Source organism: Macrotis lagotis, chromosome 7 (assembly GCF_037893015.1).
Source record: "Macrotis lagotis isolate mMagLag1 chromosome 7, bilby.v1.9.chrom.fasta, whole genome shotgun sequence".
Lineage (NCBI taxonomy): Eukaryota > Metazoa > Chordata > Mammalia > Peramelemorphia > Peramelidae > Macrotis > Macrotis lagotis.
The window spans coordinates 84,723,503-84,749,969 of record NC_133664.1 but is presented as its reverse complement, the minus strand read 5'-3'; the positions used below and the strand labels follow the sequence as shown (position 1 = coordinate 84,749,969).

At 34.4% G+C, this 26,467-nt stretch overlaps 1 protein-coding gene across 4 annotated transcripts in view; it reads right to left on the bottom strand.

The window, feature by feature from the left end:
• NCAPG2 (non-SMC condensin II complex subunit G2) overlaps positions 1-19,792 on the bottom strand; it is a 101,730-nt gene extending 81,938 nt beyond the window's left edge. For 2 of the 4 annotated variants that reach the window (XR_012470025.1, XM_074193249.1), the window contains exons 1-6: positions 19,649-19,792; positions 18,460-18,574; positions 6,225-6,413; positions 6,011-6,125; positions 4,450-4,604; positions 2,380-2,514 (exon numbers count right to left, since the gene is read on the bottom strand). Coding sequence is in view for 3 of the 4 variants with exons in the window: in XM_074193249.1 (XP_074049350.1) it covers positions 2,380-2,514; positions 4,450-4,604; positions 6,011-6,125; positions 6,225-6,413; positions 18,460-18,537 (672 nt within the window). In the remaining variant the exon portion in view is untranslated. Of the gene's footprint in view, positions 1-2,379; positions 2,515-4,449; positions 4,605-4,867; positions 4,936-6,010; positions 6,126-6,224; positions 6,414-7,686; positions 7,725-18,459; positions 18,575-19,648 lie in introns of those variants that run through there. The other 2 variants (XM_074193250.1, XM_074193251.1) reach the window with 2 other exon arrangements.
• Between the last annotated feature and the right edge of the window lie 6,675 nt (positions 19,793-26,467).

Below are 26,467 nucleotides of genomic sequence, written 5' to 3'. Positions count from 1 at the left end.
TGAGCAAAATCAGAAGAATATTACACCTTAACAGCAACATGAGGTTAATGATCAATCTTAATAGACTTTCTCATTCCATTAGTGCAAAAAATCAGGGACAATCTTGAGGTATCTGTGATGGAGAATACATCTGTGTCCAGAGAAATAATTGTGGAGTTTGAACCAAGACCAAAGACTATTACCTTTAATTTTTAAAAAAAATGTTATCTTATTATCTAATTTTGCTATCTCTTATACTTTATTTTTTTCCTTAAAGATATGTTATCTCCCTCAACACATTCAACTTAGATAGATGTTTTAGCATGGAAACAATGTAAAGACTAACAGACTGCCTTCTGGGGTGGGGGTGGGGCAAGATTAGGAGAAAAAAATTGTAAAAATCAAAAAAAATTAATTTAAAAGAAAAAAATCACTCAAAAAAGAAATTTCAAAAGGCAAAGAATGCAAAAATAGGTAGTCCCCACATGTTATATTTTCTGCTGCACCCCTAAATTCCTAAAAGACCTGAGTTTTATTCACCTTAAAAGAGTCCTTGGCATTTACTACATACTAAATAAATATTAATTATTGAATTAATAACCCTGGTGACAGAGACTTCTATATATGACTCATAGCATATAAATAAGCATTAGCTTCAGAGTGCATGTTTTAGTGCTAAGAAGGAAGCATCACTGTACTCTCATCTTTGTAGATTTAATATGTGGGTTGCAGGAAGAAATGAAGGCAAGACAATTTGAGAAGGCTGATAAGGTTGCTAGAACATTACACATCAGTATGAAGAGCCAGCCTCCTCCTAATTTCACTCAGATACTTACAAAGATCTTAAATATCATCTTTACATCTTTCCATACTTCTTCCATCCACCTCCCGGGATGTTCTTTAACCTATTGTACATATCCTTCAAAATAACACTTTTCCAATTTCCAATATGCAGCAGTGAGGACAGAGTGCTGAAGTCAAAAAAGACATCTTCCAAAAAGACTCATCAAATCCAGTCTCAGACACTTATTAGTTGTGAGACTCTGGGCAGATCACTGTTTGCCTCAGTTTCTTCATCTATAAAATGAGAAGGAAATGGCAAAGTACTCTAATATCTTTGCCAAGAAAACTCCAAGTGGAGTCACAAAGAGTCAAAAAGAGTCAAACACTCAACAACATAAGTACCTACAAAAAAATGTTTCAGTGCCTACTATATGTGGAAACTATGCTAAGAAGTTTCTCCACTTAAGAGTCCTTCTAATTATATAAAAACTTCTTCAATTTGGAATTACATCTAATCCATCATTTCCTCACAAAAATAATTTGCCTTATATAATTCAACACTTTCTGCTTTCTCTATACCAATTTAAATGATACTTTTAAGACCCAGTACAACTTGTTTCTTGGGAATTCATGATACATCAGTACCCTAGATGAATACTTAATTTTTTATCTCCATAAGTAGGACTAGAGGATCAGAGATTTAGTAAGAAAAACCTTAGAGAAAAAAGGAAACAAGCATTTATTAAGCAGCTATAGTCAGATGTATTTTTCTATAAATATTATTTAATTTGATCCTCACATTATGAGACTATGATGGACTTGCTTGACTCAGCAGTACAATAATCAAAGCTAATTCTAAAGGATTTGTGATGGAAAATACCATCCACATTCAGAGAAGGAAGTATGGAATCTGAATGAAGAACAAAGCTTACTATTTCCAATTACTTAAATTTGTTTTGTTTTATGGGCTTTTTCCTTTTTGTTCTGATTCTTTTCTGACAACATGATTAAAATGGTTATATGTTTAACATATTTACACATGTTGCTTTCTGCCAGGGGAAGTGGGAAGGAAGGAGAAAGAAAAATGTGAAACTCAAAACCTTACCAAAAAAATCATTGTTGCAAACTATCTTTGTATGTAGTAGGATTTAAAAAAAAAAACCACAATGGGAGATATGTGCTATTATAACCCCTACTTTATAACTGAGGCAGCAAAGGCACAGGTTCACTGACTTGCCCTGGGCCACACAGCTGGCGAGTGTAAGACATGGGCTTTGAACTCATTTCTTTCTGACTTCAGGCTCAGAGCTCTGTGCCTCTCAGAGGGCACCTACTTCAACTCTTTCATTTTATATATAAGGAAACTAAGGCTCAGATATTTTAAATGACTCAACCAAGGTCACATGGGTAAGTAAGCATTGGAGACAGGATTTGAACCTGAATCCTCTGATAATAAATTCAGTGTTCTATTCATTATCATTGAATCTTTAGATCTTACTGTTTTCTCTGTCAAGCAAAAATAGCTTTCAATGGGAAAGGAACAGAAAGTAGTTACTGCCTATGATTCTATGAGAAACAATATATAGTAATTGGACTCAAAATGAAAATCCTATTTACCTTTTCTGTCTTGATACAATTAATATTCGTGAAGCATTGAAGCAACATATCTTTAATTTCATTACTTTCTTCCAATTCATAATCAAAGCAAAGTAAGGCCTGATGAATATTCCAAAGTCGACCTATATCTGCACCCTAATAAACAAAGAAAGAAAAATTAATTTCTATAATACTTTTAGATATAAGAGAAACGTTAGATAAATGGAAAAGGTTGAGACAACAAATAATAAATGTTTATTATTATTATTATTACAAATACAATTTATTTATAAAATGCAAAAAAGTAATAAATGGCAATAAATGTAAAAATTTATACAGAGAAAAGTTAGAGAATCAGGAGAACAATTAAGATGCTAACAGCAACTCTTTGGTTTTTTCCTTTTTTTTAGGTTTTTGCAAGGCAAATGGGATTAAGTGGCTTGCCCAAGACCACACAGCTAGGTAATTATTAAGTGTTTGAGGGCAAATTTGAACTCAGGTACTCCTGACTCCAGGGTCAGTGCTCTATCCACTGTACCACCTAGCCACCTCAATAGCAACTCTTTGAAGGAAAATAACTTTAAAAGTTGAAGAATTCTGATGAATGCAATGTATAACCACCATTCTGGAGAATCAATGATGAAACACATAGTGTCTTTCTATTTGCTTATCACTGTGGTACATAGTAAGCATTTAATAGATGCTTGTTACCTGCCTTGCCACACTCTGTGATATATTAGACATATAACTTTAGGATATAACAATGTATAAATCTGTTTTGCTTGATTATGCTAATTTGTTACAAATATTGTGTTTTTCTTCTTTTATTGGAGAAGGTGAGAGGGAAGAGTGCAAGAAAGCATAATGTTATCTCTTATAAGAAGGGAAAAAAGGTGATCTTTGAAGAATGTTTTTAAATGCACTTAAAGAAAAGGAAGTTCATGTGGTAATAACAGATTAACAGGACAGCTTTGAAAGTAATACGCTGAATTCATTAAACATAACATGATTTATATAAAAGATCATAAATATGTATTTATTTCTATAAATATAGAAAATAACCCTGTCATACTTCAATTTCTAAAAGAGCATGGTTCTGGAAGAACAAAATATTCAATTCTGTGTGTGTGTGTGTGTGTGTGTGTGTGTGTGTGTGTGTGTAAAATGCATAATTTTATAAATAAATACAATTTTATATTATAAAATTTTACATTCAAAGAAAAAAGGAGCCCAATCAAACTTTAATTACTATATACATATATATATATATGTGTGTATGTATATATATATATATATATATATATATATATATATATATATATATATATAGGGCAACTTAATCTTATATCCAAAGTTATCAAAGAATTATGATGTTCTAGCCAATAAGTAGTAGATACGGGGGTCAGTTAGGTGATGCAATGGTTACAGCACCAGCCCTGGAGTCAGGAGTACCTGAGTTCAAATATTACCTCAGGTAATTAATAATTGCCTAGCTGTGTGACCTTGGGCAAGTCATTTAACCCCATTGCCTTAAATAAATAAAATTTAAAAGCATATGGTTACTCAAGTTAAAAAAAAAAGTTCTCCATTCCAAAGACAAAGTTGATGGTATCAGAATGCAGACCGAAGCACACTTTTTTTCCTCACTTTATTTTCCTTGAGGTTTCTCTTTTGTTGGGGGGTGAAGGGGAGAGGGTGAAGGATTATGTTTACTTTTATAGGCAAAGTTGTAAAAAGGCAAGGATTCTTAACCTGGATTCCATGGGTTATAGTATTTTTTGTTTTGAAAGCTGAATTTCAATACAATTGGTTTCCTTTTTATCCAATGTATTTGATCTTATGCATTCAAAAACATAATGCTGAGAAGGAATCCATAAGCTTCACCACATTGCCAAAAGGGTCCAGGACATAAATGAGGTTAAAAATCCTACAACAAGTATTTTGTAGCAACCTGAACTGATTAGCATATCTTTATTGCTTCAAAAATAATAAAATAAGATATCAAAGGCTAAGGTATAAGAAGGCCAATAGCTTATCTAGTTCTCAAACACAATTAAAAAATGTAAAAAATTATAATAAATTTCAACATACTGTTTTAGTAATAATACTTTTTCTTAATAGCACTGTAAAACCAATTTTCCCCATATCTTCTTTGGCTTCTAGGCCTTTTTCCCACCAAGTCACACATAGTTGATATATGGAATTCTGTAAATTTCTTTCAGAATCAGGCAGGGCATGTGTAATACCTAAAAATAAAAAAGTCATTTTAGATAAAGTAAAATATCATTAATTTAAAAACATTAAGTTTGGAAGTTTAACATAACACTGAAAGTTTAACATACACCTTATACCATAGCATAGTATAAAGAATATGGAGCTGGGCTTAGACCCAATCAGGTTCAACTCCTGATACTGACACCTAATGGTTGTATAATCCCTAGCAAACCACTTGACTTCTCAGGATTTTATGCATCTTTTAAGTATTACAAATGGAAGAAAAAGTACAGACCTGCATCAATTGAGGGAATTTCCTTCTTTCAGACAGTTCTTAGATCAAGAAAACCTCAGTTATTGCCCCTATGAGACAAAAAGATTAAGTGACTTGCCCAGAGTCACACAGTTAAGTGGGTGAATCGAGATTTGAACTCAACAAGATGATTTTTTCTGACTTCAGGCTGGGCCTTCCATCCACTGTGCCTAGCTCCAGATTATAGTCACTTAAGGTAAAAAAAATTTTTTTTAAAGTTTAAGCAGTTTTTACAAAATTATTTCTAAGAAAATGATGCTCTTAACTATAAATATTACTTTTTCATTAAATCAGACATAATATATCACAAAATTTTAGAGATAGAAGAGACCTTCAAGATTATATAGTTCAGGGCAGCTAGGTGGTGCAGTGAATTAAAGCACTAGCCCTGGAGTCAGTAGGACCTGAGTTCAAATCCAACCTCAGACACTTAATAATTACCTAGGTATGTGACCTTGGACATATCACTTAACCCCACTGCCTTGCCAAAAAAAAAAAACCTAAAAAAAAGATTATATAGTTCAATGTGATAAGGAAACTGAGCCTCCTTCAGTCTAAGTAATTATTAGCCAAGGGCAACACAACCAGTCTGTTATGATCACTTGACACAATTCACTAATTCCAACTAGTCCTTCCCCTATATTGTTATCATTTGCTAAGATTTTCTGGATAAACTTTAGTAGTACTCAGTCACATTTCAATATTTTTCCTTGATATCAACTATGAAATATACACCAAGGGGATAAAATCAGTGTTTCCATTTCTTGAATAAATTCATGAACTTTTGTCCTTACCAAACTATTATTCATTCTTCAAATAAATAAAACAATGAAATGTAAAGGCTATCATTGGCCATGATTTTTCTGACATAAAATATTATCTTATATATAAATTCTATAAACTAATAGCACTATTTCAAGAATAAACTAAATTCATTCCATGTCTCATAAAAAAAATTCTTGGGTTATTTTTACAAATGAAAAAATCTACAACTAACAAGTTAGATTCTAAATCAAATAAAATTAAAGAAAAATTTCTCTGGTTCTAAAGCAGTATTTTCTTTCAAGGCATAGTAAAGGACTTGATTATCTTTTCAAAAATATAGTATATAAAAAATCAACTTACCATTTAATATGACAGCACACTCTAGCAGAGGTTTGTAGTTTTCATTTTCATTTATTACAGATAATGAAATAGTAATTACATAAGTAACTGCATAAATGGTTTTAAAAGCTTGTTTCTGTAAATCAAAAAATAGCACCATTATAATCATAAAATGATCTTCAACTTTTTGAAGGTATTAGAGCATTACTAATTTTTTAATATTGAATTTGACTACCATGTTTGAGTCATTTTCTATTTCCATATGATCTTCACACTCCATTTCATGCCTCTGCCATTCATCCACTGGGTTCTGAAGCAGCACAGCTGTTAATAAATTCTTCAACCTTTCCCATAATTCTTCTTTCTGTTTTCTTGGTAACTCCTCTATTAACTCAGTTAGGTTGAAAGGGTCAAAGACATCTTTCTGTAAAGTTATCAGAATTAGATTTTTTTTTAAAAAGAAAATAGCACTTTTGCTTAAAGAATCACAATTATAAGTTGAGTTTACCTTTAATTAAAATAAATATACACCGAGTTGTAGCTTTCTAAAACACTATCCATGGGGGAAAAAAATAAAAGACAAGTGCAAAGCTGTGGAATGAAAAATCTGTAAGCAAAAACTTGAGCTACTGTGTTATAACTGAATAATTCTGGGCTCAAAAAATCTGTATCTGGTCCACTGATGAAGCAGCTAGGTGGTATAGTAGATGGAGAACTAAGGAAGAGAGAATCAGAAAGACCTGAATTCAAATCCCATTTCTAATAGTCATTAGCTAAGTGACCCTAGACAAGTCATTTAATGAGCCTACCTTAAGTTTCCTCAAAAATAAAGGGGGATGATGATAATAATAGTCCACTTCCCAAGTTGTTGTGAGAATCAAATGCATCATTTTTAAATCTAAATACAATACCCAACACATAGTATTTCCTTTCTCTTCCACTTCTCTAATTTTAACCAGTTAACTCATTATCAGACTCAAAAAAATCTGAGGTTTAAGTTCTGCCTATGGCCCATATCTGCAGTGGAATCAGGAAAAGTCATAAAACTATCCAGTGATCCAAGTATTTTGAAGATTCTAAATAAAAGAGCATTTATGTGCTTTAAGAGAAGAAAGCTTCAGGGAATACTTTGTATCAGTGAAATTAAAGTTCCAATAAAAAAATATGATTTAAGGGAATATAAGTAATTCACAGAAACTGCATGTAATACTTGAGCTTTGGGAAAGTCAGTGAGTCATAGTTGATAGAAAAATTGACCCTGATTAAGTCCATTTCCTTGAGGCTCAATTTCCTTATCTGTAAAACAAGAATAACAGCAGCTACCATAAAAAGTTTTTCAGATGAGATAAAGTCTTTGCAACTCTGAAAGAATTTTAAAATGAACTATTATTATTGTATTATCAGGTAAGCTTTCAAAAATTACTAAAATTACCTATGGAAAGCATTTCTTTTTAAATTGATACTAAAAGGTCTTGGTGATTGAAATGACCCAGAAATAACTAAAGAAATTAACAATTTTTCCATTTCAGTTTTTTTTCAGTCCTGTCAAAAAAAGATATATCTTTCTCAACTGGTAAGTAGTCAATAAGATAAATGGTTTTGGTAAAAATTTCAGATTATCAATTAATATTATAAATTCTCCAAATCACTAACAATGAAACAATACAAATTAAAACATTTCAGAGGTTTCTCCTCACCTCAAAAGAGCAAAGGTGGAAATGCAGCTTTGGATAAGCTATAGGGAAGATAAACACACAGATATAAAGCAGTGAATTGTTTTGACCTTTCTGGAAAACAATTTGGGGTTGTTCAAGAAAAATCACTAAAATGTTCAAACTCATCAGATCATTGATTCCAATAAGAATAACATCAAAGAATGTCAAAAGAATGAAAGATCCCCATAATACACTCACATATTCAAAACAGCATTTTTGTGATCACAAAAAGTGGCAATAAAGTAGATATTCATAAAATGGAAAGTAGCTAAACAAAACTATAATATATAAATGCAGTAGAATACTGTATTGCATTGTACAAAGAAGCAAATATTAAGAATAAACACGTGAACAGATAGGAAAGAATTCATACAAAGTTATTTAAAAAGAACCAGGAAAATAAACAAAATCATTTTAATGATATAAGTAAAAACACTGAGTAACAGTCAAAACTAGGATTATAATATTAATGTCAGTTCCAGACAACTCATGATGAAATACATCACTCTCTACATACACCTATGGAAGACCACTGGTATAATGGTTACTTAGTATTAACTATTAACAACTGTTATAAAGGTGAAGAATATGTCAGACAATGATTGTAACTTAAAAACATAAGACATCACTAAAACTAGTTAAAGTTCACTTTTATATTAGAGGTAATAAATTCATTCACATGTTAAAGAGTTATCATTGCTAGATCTAATTCTGATTTCCAAAATGAAAGCAAACTACCTCACTAAGCTCTAAATGTGCTATTAATCTGTGTTAATGGGCTAATTTTATTAGCCAATAAAATTAATGATTAAGTAAATTCAAGTTTACAAAGATTAATAATTGCTTACAAGCAGTGGAGTATAAAGTAATTTTTTTCTTCTTCCTGAATTTGAAACAGTGGGATTAAATACAGGGAAGAGAGGTAGTAATGACACTATTTCAAACTTTTAAAAATGCTGGAATAATTAGGCAGGGAACAGTCTTAGAGATCTTTCTTCCTAGTACTTATACCAACTGATAATACTGAAGCAAGAGAAAGGGAAGGCACTCAACTAAGCAAAAAGTACCAATGGCTATAACTGGAATTTTACAAGTCTGGATTAAAAAAATTCAAAGGGATGAAAAATTATTTTTTAAAATAAACAGTTCAAAGATTAGGTGAAATTAAAACTTTCATTTTTCCTTCAACACATAAATGCTCATTACTTCTCCTTAGAACATTTAAGAAAACAATGATACTTTGCAGTTTGCATTATTCCTGTTAGGTAGAGTCCAAACAACACTATGGCCCTTAGATATGCCTTGAATTTTCAATATTATCTAGTTATTTTGGCATTACTGTAAAGGGTTGAATTTAGAAGGCACTCTAATTTAAAAATTTCTAAGTAGAGGAAAAGCAAAAAAGGAACAGAAAGAGTAAGATCATCACTGTGCCATCTTCTAGAATTTAAAATGAATAATTTTCTGATTCAAAGATACATCAAAATATAACTATACTTGCTAATTTATTCAATATTGTACTACAAATGCTAGTTATAGCAATGAGAGGGGAAAATTAATTTAAGGAATTAAAATAGACAATGAGGAAATAGAACTATTACTCTCTGCAGAGGATAAAAGTACAGTTGGAGGATCCTAAAGAAATCAACAAAAAAATAACTGATTAACAACTTCAGAAAGTTGCAAAATATAAAATAAATCCATATAAATCATCAGTATTTCCATATATTATTAATAAAGCTTAGCAGCAAGAGATAGAAACAGAATTCCTTTTAAAATAACAGAAGACAACATATATTTCATAGGAGTCAACCTGTCAAAATAAACCCAGGAACCCAAGTACAAAACACTTTTCACACTAACAAATTCAGACTCAAAATAATGGAAAAATATTAATTAACTGAACCAACATAATGACACTTGTACTTAAATTGATTTACATAATGCCATACAAATCAAACTATCAAAAAATTGAATTGTAAAGCTAAGAAATATAACAACTAAACTTATCTGGAAGAACAAAAAGTCAAGAGTATTGAGGGAATCAATGAAAAAAAGTGAAGGAAGAAATATACTAGCCATACCAGAAAGCAGTAATCATTAAAATAATCTACTATTAACTAAGAAGAATGGTGAACCTGAGGAACAAATTGGTATGCAATACAAGCAGTAAAGGTACTAGAAAACTAGTGTTTGAGAAACCCAAAGATCCAAGTTTTGGAGATTAAAAAACTCATTATTTCACAAAACCTGCTGGAAACATAGAGAAAGCAGTTTGAGAAAAAATAGATCTTGATCAACATCTCATACTATATATCAAGACTAAGTTCAAAATGGGTATATGATTTAGACAAAAGGGGGATATCAGAAGCAAATTAGTGGTACATGGAATATCACGCCTGTCAGATTTATAGAAAGAGAAGAGTTTACAACAAACAAGAGAGAAATAAAGCATTACAGAAAATAAAATTACATTAAATTTAAAAGGTTCTGGACCAACAAAACAAATAAAGTCAAGATTATAAGGCAAGTAGAAAATTGAAGGCAAAATTTTACAATAAGCTTCTCTAATAAAGGCCTCATTTCTCAAATATATCAAGAAATGAGCTTATCTATAGGAATACAAGTCATAGGGGGCGGCTAAGTGGCGCAGTGGATAAAGCACTGGCCCTGGAGTAAGGAGTACCTGGGTTCAAATCCAGTCTCAGGCACTTAATAATTACCTAGCTGTGTGGCCTTGGGCAAGCCACTTAACCCCATTGCCTTGCAAAACCTAAATTTAAAAAAAAAATTAAAAAAAAAAAAGAATACAAGTCATAGGGGCAGCGAGTACATAGAGCATCAGTTCTGGAGTCAGAAGAGCCTGAGTTTAAACCTGACCTAGGTGTGCAACCTTGGGCAAGTCACTTAACCCCACTGCCTTGACAAAAAAAAAATTAAAAAAAAAAAAAGAATACAAGCCATTACCAATTGATAAATGGTGAAAAGATATGAACAGGCAGCTTTCAGAAGAAATCAAAGTTTAACTATACTCATTTGAAAAATGCTCTAAATCACTATTGATTAGAATAATGCAAATTTTAAAAGTTCTGAGGCACCATCTCACATCTATCAGACTGGCTAATGTGACAGTGAAAGAAAATGGCAAATATTTGAACAAAGTGGAAAAAATTAGGGCACTAAAGCACCTTCAGCGGAGTTGTAAACTGATCCAATCAATCCGGAGAGCAATTTGAAACTATGTCCAAAGGGTTATAAAACTGATTCTTTCATACAACATTACCACTACTAGTTCTGTACCCCAAAGAGATCAAAGAAAAAGAAAAGGATCTGTATGTACAACAATATTTATAGTAACTCTTTTTATGGAGACAGAATTAAAAACTGGAGGAGATGTCCACCAATTTGGGGATGGCTGAAAAAGTTGTGGTATGATTGTGATGGAATATTATTGTTAGAAATGTGTCAGAAATGTTTTTGTGCTATTAGAATGATTAGCAAGGTGTTTTCACAAAAATCTGAGGCTTACATAAACTGATTAAAAAGGAATGAGCAAAAGTAGAACATTATATACAGTAACAGGTATATTATATGAAAATCACTAATAAAAAATATTATATGATAATCAACAGTGAATGACTTAGCCATTCTCAGAAATACAATGATCGAAGACAATTCTAAAGGACTTATTGGAAAAAGGTGTCAAGTTCCAAAGAAAGAACTAATGAAGACTGAATTCAGATTGAAGCATACTTTTTAAAACTTTATTATTTTTTATCACTTTTATTCTACATTTTCTTTAGCAAGATGGATAATAAAGAAATGTTTTGCATGGCAGCATATGTATAAAGGAGAGTATGGAAGAGAGGAAGAGAATGTAGAACTTAAATTTTAAAAAACAAAAGTTAAAAAGTTTTATTTACATGTGATTGAGAAAAAATAAAAATTAAATGTAAAAAAGAAAAAATTACTGATACTTAACAAATGTTATCTACAATCACAAAACAATACAATATGTAGGACTACTAGAGTTCATTCAGAAGAATTAATTAGGACATATATAAAAGTCTTAAAACTAGAAGGAAATGAAAATAAAATGAAGTTAAATTCAAAACTCTTGAATTAGCTTTTAGGAAAGATGGGAGGGAGAGACATGGGAGAAAAAGATGCCAGATATGAAAAATAAAACTTACATTAAAAAAAAAGTTTTTTTACATCTTCCATCTCAGAAAAACTAGAGATAACCTTAAATTTCTTGTCAATATGATTTTTCTATTAAAAATATAAGCAATCAAGGGCGGCTAGGTGGCACAGTGGATAAAGCACCGGCCCTGGAGTCAGGAGTACCTGAGTTCAAATCCGGTCTCAGACACTTAATAATTACCTAGCTGTGTGGCCTTGGGCAAGCCACTTAACCCCATTTGCCTTACAAAAAAAAAAAAAACCTAAAAAAATATAAGCAATCAATTCCTTGATCTCGGGTACTTTTAACATTTTCTCTATATATTCTCTGTGGGACAAATTGAATTGAGTGAATTAGATATGAAGTAATAGGATTCAGTATATAAAAAGTGGAGGAGTTAAAAGAGCATTAGATTTGGAGTCAAAAGATCTAATTATAAATTTTGCCAATCTGAAATTAGGGTGGGGCGGCTAGGTGGCACAGTGGATAGAACACTGGCCTTGGAGTCAGGAGTACCTGAGTTCAAATCTGGCCTCGGACACTTAATAATTACCTAGCCGTGTGGCCTTGGGCAAGCCACTTAATCCCACTGCCTTGCAAAAACTAAAAAAAAAAAAAAAAAAAAAAATTCATACTTTCTGACATAGAGGATCTACTACTTAGGAATATAACCTACGGCATACATGTCCAACCTACTGCCACAGGCCAAGGCACCAGGAGTCAAGTCTCAGTTTTTGTACTTGTGCTCTTAGATGGTTTGGGCTGCATTATTATTCATGAATGGGTGTACGATTCTATATGCGGTTTTTGTTGGGTGCTGTGGTCCAGATGAGCTAAAAGGCTAGCACTCATGACCTAGAGGATCACTGATAAAAAAGAAAAGCTCTCCATACACCAAATCATTTATTGTAGTGCTTTTTATGATAGCAAACAAAGTGGTAGGGGGGAAAAAGTGGTAGGGGAAAAAAGTAGATATCCACAGATTAGGGACTCATGAAACAAACTGATATTTGAATGTAATAAAACATACTATGATATGAGATACAAATACGATGACTATATAGAAGTCTCCCACCTCTTAACTCTATCAAGAATGATAAGAACTGATGATGTTTGTCCTTCATTCTCAAAAAGACCACTGAGTGGAAGATTCCCAATAAAACCTTCTTAGGGTTAATATTCCTAGTAAAGTCCTCTCAGGATTAGGAAATATTAAGAAAACAAATAATTATTCTTAAATTATTCTTAGAAGAAAGACCTTGCCTTCCAAATGAAACTTGTAACACCACCTGTTTCCTCAATAAGGATATTTTTACTGAGAGGATAGTAGACTGTTCCTAGAAAGATTTGTGTTCCAAGACAAGTTCATAACTTTATGATAAACCTATTTTTACCAGACTTAGACATTACTTCAGTAAAATAGTCATAATCCTGAAGGTTATTCTCCCCATCTGGATGGTGGGGAAATGTTTTATGAAAATCTTTCATTCTTTTCTTTGTTGCTGGGGTAGATTTTCACAACTAGAATGTAACTCTGAAGACTAACCAATGAGTCAACAGAGAGGATAGGGAGGAAGAGGGGATTGTGTTAGGCCATATAATCTTGCTTGACTGTCAGTTCGGGGCAGCTACTCTCAAGAAAAGCAAATAAAAACTTTCTTTTGCTCAGATCAGTACCTGAAGATTTTTAGTGTATTTGTATCACACATATTATGACATCAGGGAAGTAATGCCATGACAAGCACATGAATTAGATCTGAGTGAGTGGTACTGGCTAAGTCACCAATCTCACTTTCTCCTCTAGACTCATCTTAGGTCCAGTGGCCAGATATGAATCAGGACAACTGGAGATTGCCCAGGATGAGAAGCAATCAGGATTAAGTGACTTGTCTAAGGTCATACAGCTAGTGAGTGTCAAGTGAGGCTGGATTCAAATTCCCGTCCTCCTGACTCCAAGGCCAGTGCTCTATCCATCACATCAACTAGTTGCCCTATAGTAGGAACTAAGACAAAGCAAAATAAGCAGAGCCAAAAAAGCAATTTTAACAATGACTACAATATAAATAAAAAAACTACAACAAAACAAAAAATGAATATTGCAAAATTTAAATTTTAAAAAAATGGCTTGGTCTCAAAGAATATAAAAAAGCACCTAATCTGACTCCTCTAAAGAGTGCAGGACCCACAATTTTGGAATACAGCATATAGTATCATATTTTTTAATATATTAATTGGTTTTGCTTATTTTTTACCTCCCCTTTTTGCTTTTAAAAAAGTCTTTGAGTGTCCCATGGAAGATCAAAACCCATACTCAGATGATGACAAAATAGAAGCTTCCGTATCCAAAACCTCCAAGAGAAATAGAAAATGGGCTCAGATTATGGATGAGCTCAAAAAAAGACTTTGAAAAGCAATTAAGGGAGGTGGAGGAAAAACTGGGAGGAGAAATGAAAGCAATGCAAAAAAATGATGAAAACCAAATCAAAAGCTTGGTGAAAGAAATACAAAAAAAAAAAAAACACTGAAGAAAATAATATGTTAAAAACCAGTTTAGAACTGTCCAGATGGAAAAGGAGATGAAAAAGCTCTCTGAAGAAAATAACTCCTCCAAATGCAAAATGGAACTAAAGGAAGATGATGACTTTGCAAGAAAGCAGGAAGAAATAAAACTCTTCCAAAAAAGGCTAAAAATTAGAAGAAAATGTGAAATATCTCATTGGAAAAACAACCGACCTCGAAAAAAGATCCAGAAGAAATAATCTGAAAATTATTTCTGAAAGCCACGACCAGAAGAGCCTAGACTTCATTGTCAAGAAATGAAACAGCAAAATTGCCCTGAGATTCTAGAAGCTGAGGTTTGTAAAATAGAAATCGAGAGAATTCACCGGTCACTCCCTGAAAGGGATCCCAAAAGAAAAACTTCCAGGAATATTATAGCCAAATTCCAAAACTCCCAAATCAAAGAGAAAATTCTAAAAGCTGTCAGAAACAAACAATTCAGCTACCAAGGCTCCATAGTCAGGATTACACAGGATCTGGCAGCATCTACATTAAGGACTTGGAGGGATTGGAATATTTTCCGGAAGGCAAAAAATCTTGGTTTACAACCGAGAATCAACTACCCAGCAAAACTGAACATCCTCTTTCAGGGGAAAAAGATGGATTTTCAATGAAAGAGGGAACTTTCAAACTTTACTATTGAGACGACAAGAGCTGAACAAAAAGTTTGATCTCCCAGTACAGGATGCTGGTGAACCATAGAGGGAGTGGAAGAGAGGAACTAGATGAAGTTGAACTGTTTGTATTCCTGCATGGGAAGAAGATATTGATAACTCATATGAGCTTTCTCATTCATAAGAGCTGTTAGAAGGAACATATATATATATAGATAGGGTACAGGAAGGAGCAAAACATAATGGCATAATATAGTAAAAAAATGAAGTCAATAGGTGATAAAGCAATGTACTGGGAGGAAGATGGGGATAAGATATTTCACATAAAAGTTAAGAAAAAGCTTTTCAATGGAATGGAACAGGGGAAGGTGAGGGGGAATGAGTGAGCCTTCATTCTCATCAGAAATGGTTCAGAGAGGAAATAACACACACACTTAATAGGGTATAGAAATCTAACCCTAGAGAAAAATGAGAAAAAAAGAGATGGGATAAGAAGGGAGGGAATAGGTGATAGAAGAGAGGGAAGATTGAGGAAGAGGGTACTCAGATGCAACACACTTTTGGACAGGGCCAGGATGAAAGGAGAGAGAGAATAGAACAAATGAGAGTGGGGAGAAATAGAGTGGAGGTACAGCTAGTAATAGCAACTGTGGGAAAAATATTGAAGTAACTTCTCTTGTGGACTTACGTAGGGAAAGCAACTCACCCCAGAGACAAAGCCATTGAAATCATAGACTAAAGTACATATTTCACATATTTCTCTCTCTCTCTCTCTCTCTCTCTCTCTCTCTCTCTCTCTCTCTCTCTCTCTCCTTGAGGTTTCCCATCTTCTTGGGGGGGGGGTTACATTTATTCTTATGTCTACTCTTATAACATTCAATTTACATCAATGTATGGCATGGAAACAATGTAGAGACTGTCAGATAGCCTTCGGGGGGGGGAAGGGAGAAGGGGTAAAAATTGTAGAATTCAGAGTCTGCAAAAAATGATGGGTACATATTACTATTGTATATAATTGGAAAACAAATAAAATGCTAAAAATAAAAAATAAAAATAAAGAGGATAGTTAATGATTGCGATGGAAAAAAATAAAAGTCTTTGAGGGGCAGTTAGGTGGCACAATGCATAAAGCAGCGACCCTGGAGTCAGGGGGGCTTGAGTTCAAATCCAGTCTCAAATACTTGACACATGTTAGCTGTATGACTTTGGGCAAATCACTTAACCCCTTGTCTAGGCAAAAGCCAAAAAAAAAAAAAAAAGCCTTTGTTATGTATGGGAAAGTTTCTGGTGAAGTTCTCTCAGGTTAAGAAATGTTTTTATCAAAAAAACCTTGCATTCCAAAGGAGGCTCAGAACCACATGCTTTATGATTGCAAACTGGGAGGACATTCTGATCATACACATTACTTCATTTTAGTTGAGATAATTATGAAGGTCCTAAATTACCTCACCATCTGGTAGGAAAAATATTATGAAAACATTTCATCTTATCTTCATTGTCTGTTGTTGGGGTAAACTTCAGTGAATAGATTGTACTACCAAAAGCCCAGCCAGTAGGCTAAAGGGAAGGAGGATTAGGGAGAAGGGGAGGGGGACTCTATATATTTTTGCTTGACTATACTTTGGATGCAGCTCTCTGACTCTTGCCACTTTTGATGTGAGATTCTTGAGTCTGCCCTTTCTCGAGAAAGCAAATAAAACTATCTTTTGCTCAGACTAGGGTATTTTTATCACACACAGTTATAAAGGATGAGTCTTTGGGAAGCAAAAGAGAAGTGGTATATTGAAAAATTTAGGCAATGGGAACATAAAAGATATCAACAAAAAATTTATTTTAACAAAAAATGTTTACAAGTACAGATTTGGCATTTACTATTTAACTACTTGTGTGTCCAGAGCAAATCACTACCCCTTTTCTCAACCTTTTTCCTCAGCTTTAAAAGAAGTAAATTGTGCTAGATAATTTTTAAGGTCCCTTTAAGTACTAAGTTTATAATCTACAATTTTAAGAGCAAAATCAAAATCCCCAAAACACCCTGTGAAACTGCAGAAGTAATCAGCATAAAGTTCTTCTTTGCATAATCAGAGTGGGAAAAAACCTCACAATTCATATTCTAAAAAGAATTTTGACTATTTCATGTCCAACAAATAGTGATCAACCAATTTCTGAATAGAAAACTCCAATGAGAAAGGACAAATTACTTCCTAAAACAATCCACTCTACAATGGAGAACACTGTTAAGAAGTTTCTCCTAAAGTCCCACCTAAATTTGTCTATTAGAAACTTCTATTCATTGTTTTTAATTCTGGCATGTGGGATCAAACTAAACAAGTCTAAGTTCTCCTGCACCTGAAAGCTATTCAAATATCTGACCACAGCTTTCAAGTTTTCCTCCCATAACCCTTGTCTTTTTATAGACATAAAGATCTAGCAATCATCTGAATTTAAGCTGCCATTACAGCTAAATTCAGTTGCTAGAAGGCTCTAGGTTTCTTTTAACTAAGTATCCAAGCGGTCTTTGATGATCTGGATCCCTCCAGAATGGTAGGGTTTGTTTTTTTTTTAATCATGCCTGTTCAACTAAGTGTGAATTACAGGAGTGAATGGAAAAAGATCATGGAGAAACAAAAATATTGATAAGCTGCTGCAAGTTCTTAGTATAAATGTTTATTTTAGCTTATTATTTGTAAAAATAAACTTTTTAAAAATATTATTAAAAATGACTACAGTTTTTCTTCTTTAAGTATGTATGTTTGAGGGATGGGGATGTGATGGGGAACTTAGGAAAAAAGATAGGCAGTTTGGAAGAAAAAAATAGGCAGTGCTCACATAGGGAGGGGCACCTGGAAAAGAAAATTTTTCTAAGTCCTTGGCAGATTAACAATGAATAAGTTTAAAATATGAATTTAAAGCAATGTCACCAGCATCTCACATTCTTGTCCTCCCTAGTACCTAGTGACAAGATTCTACTAGGGTCAAGAAAATCTGAATTCAAATCTTTGTTCTGCCATTTGGTAGCTATAGACACTTAAATGGGGGTGTTGGATTCAATAGTCAGTAAGGTCTTTTTCAGCTCTAAATCTGACTCTATGATCTTTTTCTTAGCTTCTACTTATCTATATGTGTTATCTACCCTTGTTAAAATATAAGTTTCTTGAAAACAGCTATTGTCTCACTTCAGTATGTGCTTCCCAAGTGGCTAATGCATTAAGTAATTAATAATTGTTGTTTTGTTCATTCATTCATTGATTTAAAAGACTTCAGGCTCAGGCAACTCATCTGACCAAAAATTATAGACAGGTTTTAGGTCCTCTACCACTGAAAGGTTCAGTAGAGCTGATAATTTCCATATAATTTTATATTTTGTAGCAAAAAAAACATAGAAAACTTGGTACTTACATCAAGTTGAACAAATTGCAAAAAGTCTTCAACAAATTCTTTGGATACAGCTTGTAAAAATGTCTTGCGTTTTTCCATGATGAAATAGTTTTCATGTGTTATTTATTTTATGACTCTAGAGGCAAATACAATGGACATATTTGTAATTTATAAATGAAAAGATCTGCATGAAATTTAAGTCTAATACTAAAAATTGTTTAAAAGAAAAATAATTTCCTCAATATCATTGACATTTAGAAATATTTTTTTCTATATTGGCATGTTAAATATGGAATGGATTGCTATGGAACTACTGTACATGGGGTCCATAATGCATACAAATATATTTTTGTGCCCAGAAGCAATAAAAAAAGTAATTTTGCAGAGAAACCAACATATTAGAAAATAGGTGAAAGAAGATCAGAACAGCAGTCATGAATGTATGGAAATCAGAGAATCTTATATATAATAATTACAAAAGAAAAAAATAAACAGAATGCAGTGGCATGGTTATACACAATCCAATCTTTATCTAATAACGGTAACAATTCATAGAAGAACATGACAAAGACAACTTTGAAATACTTAGGAACTTTTTTTTTAGGTTTTTGCAAGGCAAATAGGTCAAGGCCACACAGCTAGGTCATTATTAAGTGTCTGAGGCCAGATTTGAACCCAGGTACTCCTGACTCCAGGTGCTCTAACCCCTGCACCACCTAGCTGCCCCAAGAACTCTTAATTAAACAATGATTCACTTGATTCCGAAGGATCAAAGAGGAAACGCATCATCTCCATCTCTTGAAGACATTTTTGGATGTGGCCAAAAGCAGAAATTTGTTCTGCTTGACGATGATTATTTGAATTTAACGATCGACTATGCAAAATCGCAGGTCTTGCTTTTCTTTTATTTTTCTCATAGCCAGTGGATAGAGATGGGTCCTTAAAACTTATTTCTTTAGCTTTTATTTTTTTTTTTTTTTGCAGGGCAATGGGGTTAAGTGGCTTGCCCAAGGCCACACAGCTGGGTAATTATTCAGTGTCTGAGGCCGGATCTGAGAGATTTGGGGCATCAGCCCCCCAAGTCGCCGTTTCCGCCGCGAAGGCCCCCGCGTACGGTCCCGCCGGCGGGAGGGCCTCCGGCTTCCCGGGTTTGAAGAGAGGCCCGGGCGGGCCCCGGCCGCGCTGCCACCCTCATCCCGTCCCGTCCCACCTCTCAAGGCTCAAAGGCGTCTCCCCTAAGGGTCTTCCCCCGGTCCGCCGCCTCCTCCGGGCTTCTCCGCCCCGAACTCCGGCCGGCGGGACAAAAATTCAAACAAGCCCGCCAAGTGGCGCCGCTTCCGAGAACGGAGTGGGCGGGAGGGGCGGGAGAAAGTGTCTTCTCGCGAGAGCCGGATCATGACGCTTCCCTTCCCCGGAGGGCGGGAGGCTTTCTGGACCGGAAATAGAGCCCCTCCGCCTCCTCGCGGTGTTTTGGGAGCGATGTTTTGTAGTTACTGTAACCAGGGGCCGAGAGAGAGAGACGCGGCTCCGCCCCCCGCAGCTGTCGCGAGATTCTCGCAGGACCCGAGAGTTCTCGCTAGGCCGCGCGCGCTCTCTCGGGCGCTCCATTTCCGGTTTCCGATTATCTTAGAGTTAAGAACCGGGTTGAGCCGGTTCTGGGGGTGTCCCCCGACCCCGACCCCGCCCAAGCGGAAGCTCCGCGGCAGCCCTAAAATTGGCGGCGAATCTCGGCCTAAGTGTTTCCCGCCTTGATGAAATCACAGACTTAAGCCGAAAATGGAGAAAGGGGAGAGGAATGATAACCTAATGTCAACAACTAATTTAGAGGGGCTTGGAACCAGGGGGATTCAATAGGGCTAATCCATAGGTTTGCATCGATTCCTTAAACACAATTATAATTTTTGCTGAAATAAGTTAACATTTATAAATTTTCTAAGTATGAAAATTAAATATGAAATGGTTATGTAAGGCATTCCAAAACTAAAATAAATACTCCTTTAAACAATGTAAAAACTGGCAAATTTGCATTCTGTAGGATGTGGGGGGAGGGAAGTAAGATTAAGGGAAAAATCGTAAAACTCAAAATCAAATAAATGAATGAATGAATGATGCTCTTTTTTATGGGAGAGCTCATCCCATCCAGTCACAGTTATGATTACCAACTCTATTTTCTTCCATCCTATTTTCCCCAGCTTTGCACCATCTATCTTTTCAATTTATTCCTCTGGCTGCTTCCCCTCCTTTTTCTTCTCCCTTTCCTCTTTCTGCTCCCACTTGGCTATATGGTATAGTGTAGGAACTGTCTTCATCAGTAAACCGGATAATTATATAGCTAAATCCAATTGGGAATCTGTTTTTCCCTCTTTGAGGCAAAATTGTTGAGAGGAAGGTTCTCCCAGTGTTCACACCCTCCCTTCTTTCCCTTTATTCTAATGAGTCCTTCATTTACCCTCTTCTTCTTCCATCTTGAGTGGAATATTCCCTCTTTAAGACTTAATATTCCTTATTTCTTCCTTAAGGATATGATTTCTCTCTCATCACACTCAACTTGGATCAATGTACAACATGGAAACAAAGTAAAGACCCACAAATTGCTTTCTGTGGGGCAGGGGGAGGGAAGTAAGTTTCGGGGGAAAATTGTAAAACTCATAAAATCTTTTAAAAAAAAGTTAATATTCCTAGTGAAGACCTCTCAAGGTTAAAAATCATTAAAAAAAAAACAGACTATTACCCTTAGACTATTCTTAGAAGGAGAGAGGCCTTGCATTTTCAGTCAGATACCCTCCTGATTCTGCTAGGGAGTGAAACAGTGGACTTTTTCCAGAAAGACTTTGCATTGTTGATTTATTATATTGTAGACTGACTAGCTGATGGAGAATTTTATATTTTCCACCATCTGTTTTGGAGTCACAGAACACAGTCCCCATACCTCTTTTTTTTGTATTGATTTGAAATGTATGATCTCAATAGTCTTCATATTTGGTTCCCTTCCTTAGCATGCATTTTATACATGTTGAACAGTTATAGAAATCTATGTATTATTCTCCTTGTCCCACAACAGTGGGAAGGGTCTTGTTATTACTTCAGCTTAAGTGAACAATATGGATCTCTATTATAAAAAGAATTTTTAAAGAAGGTTATGAATGTCTTTATTTTTTAGAGTATTTATTCGTTCAAGAATTTATTAAGCATCTAGACTTAATAGGTTCCTATCTACCAGAGCTCATGCTAGGGACCAAGAATGCAAAAGGCAAAACCAAAACAGTCCTTGCCCTCATGGAGCCTACTTATTATGGGAGTTGGTCATTCTGTTTATTTTTAACTAGGCATAAGGTTCTAAAATAAAACTTGCAGCATTGTGAACACCATGGAAAATTACTTGATGGAGTACAGATTTCCACAACTCACCATGACCTTAGCAAGTGACTTTTTAACTAATATTAACTAACTTGATCTTCCACTTTCTAAACATCATCAATTGAGTAAAAGCTCAATTAGATACTAAATTCATGGTTAATGGATGAACCAGGACTTGAAGGTTTAAAGGTAATGAAAGATATGTCACACTGTTTAGTCCATTGCCTTGTGGTCCTGAAGAATTGTAATGCAAAGTTTCTATGGCAAACCTGACTATTTAATAATTAAATAATTAAATTAATTTAACTTTCCACAAGTTTGTGTACTTAATAGTTGAAAATGAGAAATAGGCAAGGTTATTTTAGACTCATTAATATTGTTGGTCTTCAATCATTTGTAAAAGTACTGTCCAAAGTCATGTCAATTCATTGCACAATAAAATCACTGTGATCTGTATATAAACCCTAATGAAATGTTACTGCTGTTTAATTTATATAATGCCTGTTGATTTCTGGATTTGTTTAATAAACCTTTGTATCTTTTAAAATGTTTAAAAAAAAAGACTTTGCATTGTTTCTGTTAAGGAGGGAAATAGTGGAATACTTCCAGAGAAGTGACCTTGCAGTCTTAGTTAGCCACCTGTTTGATAATGGACTGTGAGGACAGTAGCCTGCCTTCTCTTGTTTGATAAATGCTAAACTAAGAAGACCTTGCATACTCAGATATTAATTCATTTAACAGGTCATTAGAAATCTTCCGATACTCTTGCCACCTGGATGGTGAGGTAATATTTTATGAAAACCTTTATTTTTCTCTTTATTATAAGCTGGGTAGATTTTTCAGGTAAAGATTGTAACTGAAAACCTTAACCAATCAGGTTGGAAGAGAGGGGAGCTAAGGAGGGGGGAATCAGGCTAGGCCACATAATCTTGCTTGACTGTCACATCAGGGCAGCTCCTTGATCTTTACTACCTTTGTGAGACTGTGGGTACCTGTTTCTTGAGAAACACCAAAAGAAACTTTCCTTTTTGCTCAGAGAAGTCTTTTTATTTTTTTTAAGTGGATTTTTATGCCACACGATCTTCTCCAAGTGTAATCCTTTTTTTTTAATGTCTCAATTGTCTGATACCTGTCTTCTACCTACACCCTCAAGGCATACTCCTTCAACTGTGCTAATAAGAAAACAGTTCTCAAGAGTTTAAATCTGTAAACAATTTAATCTTAATAACTAGCATTATTTTTTTTCCTTTTTTACACATCTCTTGAACTTGAATTTAAAAATTAAACTTTCTCTTCATTCTGGTCTTTTTTTCATGAATTTGAAAGTCCTCTATTTTGTTGAATGCCCATCTTTCCCCATTGAAAGGAGATGCTAAATTTTGCAGAGTAGTTGATTCTTGGTTGTAATCCAAGCTCCTATGCTCTCCAGAATATCATATTCCTACAATGCTTTAATGTTGAAGTTGATAGTCTTGTGTGATTCTGACTATGACTTCTTAGTATATGAATTGTTTCTTTTAGGCTGCTTGCAGTATTTTCTTCTTGCTAATGATTCTAAAATTTGACTGAAATATTCCTTGGAGTTTTTAATTGGAATTTCTTGATGGAGGTGTTTGGCATATTCTTTCAAGAACTATGTTATCTTTTTATTCTAGGATATCAGGGTGGTTTTGCTTGATAATTTCCCGAAAGATAATGTTCAGGTTCTTTTTTTTTTTTTTGATAGTGGCTTTCAGGTAGACTAATAATTCAAAAATTATCTCTTCTAGATCTCTTTTCTAAGTTGGTCACTTTTCCTAAGAGGTACTTTACATTTTCTTTTATTTTTTCAAGCTTTTGATTTTATTTGGTGGATCCTTGATGTGTCACAGAGTCATAGTTTCCACTTGCCCAATTCTAATTTTTAAGGATTTATTTTCTTCAGTTAGCTTTTCTATTTCCTTTTCAAGTTAGACAATTCCTTTTAAAGAAGTTGTTTTTTTTTTTACTTTTACCCATTCCTACTTTTAAAAGTATTGTTTGCTTCAGTCAACTTTTGTGTTTCCCAATTTTTCATAATTCTCCAGCATGACTCTCATTACTTTTCTCAATTTTTTTTCTTTCTCTCCTCTGGTTTTTAAAATTCTTTCTCAGCTCCTCTAAGAGGACTTTTTGGAAATGACTATAGTAATCTATTGTTTGGTAAATCCAAAGACACCAACTCCTGGGATAAGAAATCACTATTTGATTTAAAAAAAAAACTGGGGATGGCTAGGTTGCACAATGGATAGAGCACTGACCTTGGAATTAGGAGTACCTGAGTTCAAATCAGGCCTCATACACTTAATAATCACCTAGCTGTGTGGCCTTCGGCAAGCCACTTAACCCCATTGCCTTGCAAAAACCTAAAAAAATAAAATAAAATAAAAATAAATGAAATAAAACCTGGGGCAGCTAGGTGGCACAGTAAATAGAGCATCGGCCCTGGAATCAGGAGTACCTGAGTTCAAATCCGGTCTCAGACACTTAATAATCACCTAGCTGTGTTGCATTGGGCAAGCCACTATTGCCTTCCAAAAAAAAAAAAACTAAAAAAAAAAACTGCTGGGGGAAACTGGAAGATGGTATGGCAGATAGAAGACCTAGACCAACATCTCATACTCTATACAATGATAAAGTTTAAATGGGTACAGGATTTAGACATAAAAAAATGATACCTGAAGCCAGTTAGGAAAACAAGGAATAGTTTATCTGTTCAATCTATGGAGAGGGGAGGAGTTGATAACCAAATAAGAAATTAGAGAACATTATAAACTGCAAAATATATAATTTTTATTACAATAAATTGGGGCCCTGGAGTCAGGAGTACCTGGGTTCAAATCCAGTCTCAGACACTTAATAATTACCTAGCTGTGTGGCCTTGGGCAAGTCACTTAACCCCATTTGCCTTGCAAAAACCTAAAAAAACCCAAAAACAATAAATTGAAAAGCTTTTGCACAAATAAAACAAAAGAAATCAACATTAGAAGAACTGAAGAAAGCTAGGAAACAATTTTTACAGCTAATTTTTTTAAAGCTATTTCTAATAAAAGGATTCATTTCTTAAATATACACAGAACTGAGTCAAACTTCCAAGTTATTCTCCAGTTGATAAATGGTCAAAGAACATGAAAAAGCACTTTTCAGATGAACAAATTAAAAGTAAGGTCATATGAAAAATTCCCTAAATCATTATTGATTAGAGAAATACAGATTTAAACAATTCTGATATATGACCTCATATCTATCAGAATGATGAAAATGAAAAAAAAACAGAAATTATTCAATGTTGTAGAGGATGTGGGGAAGCTGGGTCACTCATGCTGGTTGGTGGAATTGTGAATTGATTCAACCATGCCAGGGAGCGATTTAGAAATATGATTAAAGGGAAATAAAACTTTGATCCAGGCTTCTGGCCAAGATGGTGGAGAGAAGACAGGCACAGTTCTAAAGTTTCCTGATCTTTCCCCATCTATCATATGAAACAAACCTCTTAACAGAAATCCGACCTACAAAACCCAGAAAGAAAAGCCAGGGAAAAGAACTTCTACCTCAGGATTTGTCTTCTGCAGCTTTGGCTAAGGGAGAAGGCCTCAATCAAGGTCACAGACATGCCAAAGAAAGCAACCAGTACCTCCTACTGGCCATCCAGTGAAATTTCACTCAGTGAGTAAAGCCTCTAGCAATCCCAACACCAAACCCCTGTGAACCAGCCCTTCCCCAACTCAAGGTCTTAGCAAAATGAACAAGGGTCACCAGAAAGGTGGATCCATGGAAAAATTCTTGGAAGGAAAAGACCCTAACTCAGAGAGACCTAGAACCTTTGAGGAGAATATGACATGGTCTCCAGTACAGAAAGACTCCCTTGAAGAAATAAGAAAGGAGTTTAAAAATCAATGGGAAAATTTGGCAAAAGAAACCCAAGAGAAGATTAATACCTTGCAACAAGAAAACAAATCCTTAGAAAATATAATTGGACAAATACAAAATGAGACTAAATCTCTCAGATCCTCAATTGGGCAAATGCAAAAAGAAAATAATTCTCTCAAACCTCAATTGGTCAAATGGAAAGCCCGTTCAAAAGTAGAACTGACTAATTGGAAAAGGAATCACAAAAGGTTAATGAAGAAAACTCCTCCCTAAAAAAAAGAATGGAGTCTGCAGAAACTAATTACTTCATGAGACAGCAAGAGCCTGTCAAACAAAATCAAAAAATAGAAAAAATACCTCATCAGCAAAACCACTGACCTCGAGAATAGGTCAAGGGGCAACCTGAAAATTATTGGACTTCCTGAAAACATTGAAGAGGAAAAAAAAAAGCTTGGACTTAATATTACAGGATCCAGTGATGAAAAATTTCCCTGATATAGAACCAGAGGGCAAAGTAGTTATTTTGTTTTTGTTGTTGTTTTAGGTTTTTGCAAGGCAAATGGAGCTAAGTGGCTTGCCCAAGGCCACACAGCTAGGTAATTATTAAGTGTCTGAGACCGGATTTGAACTCAGGTACTCCTGACTCTAGGACCAGTGCTCTATCCACTGTGCCACCTAGCCTCCCCCAAAGTAGTTATTGAAAGAATACATAGATTCCCTCTGGAAAAATATCCTAAAATGAAAACACCAAAAGGAATGTTGTAGCCAAATTCCAGAACCATCA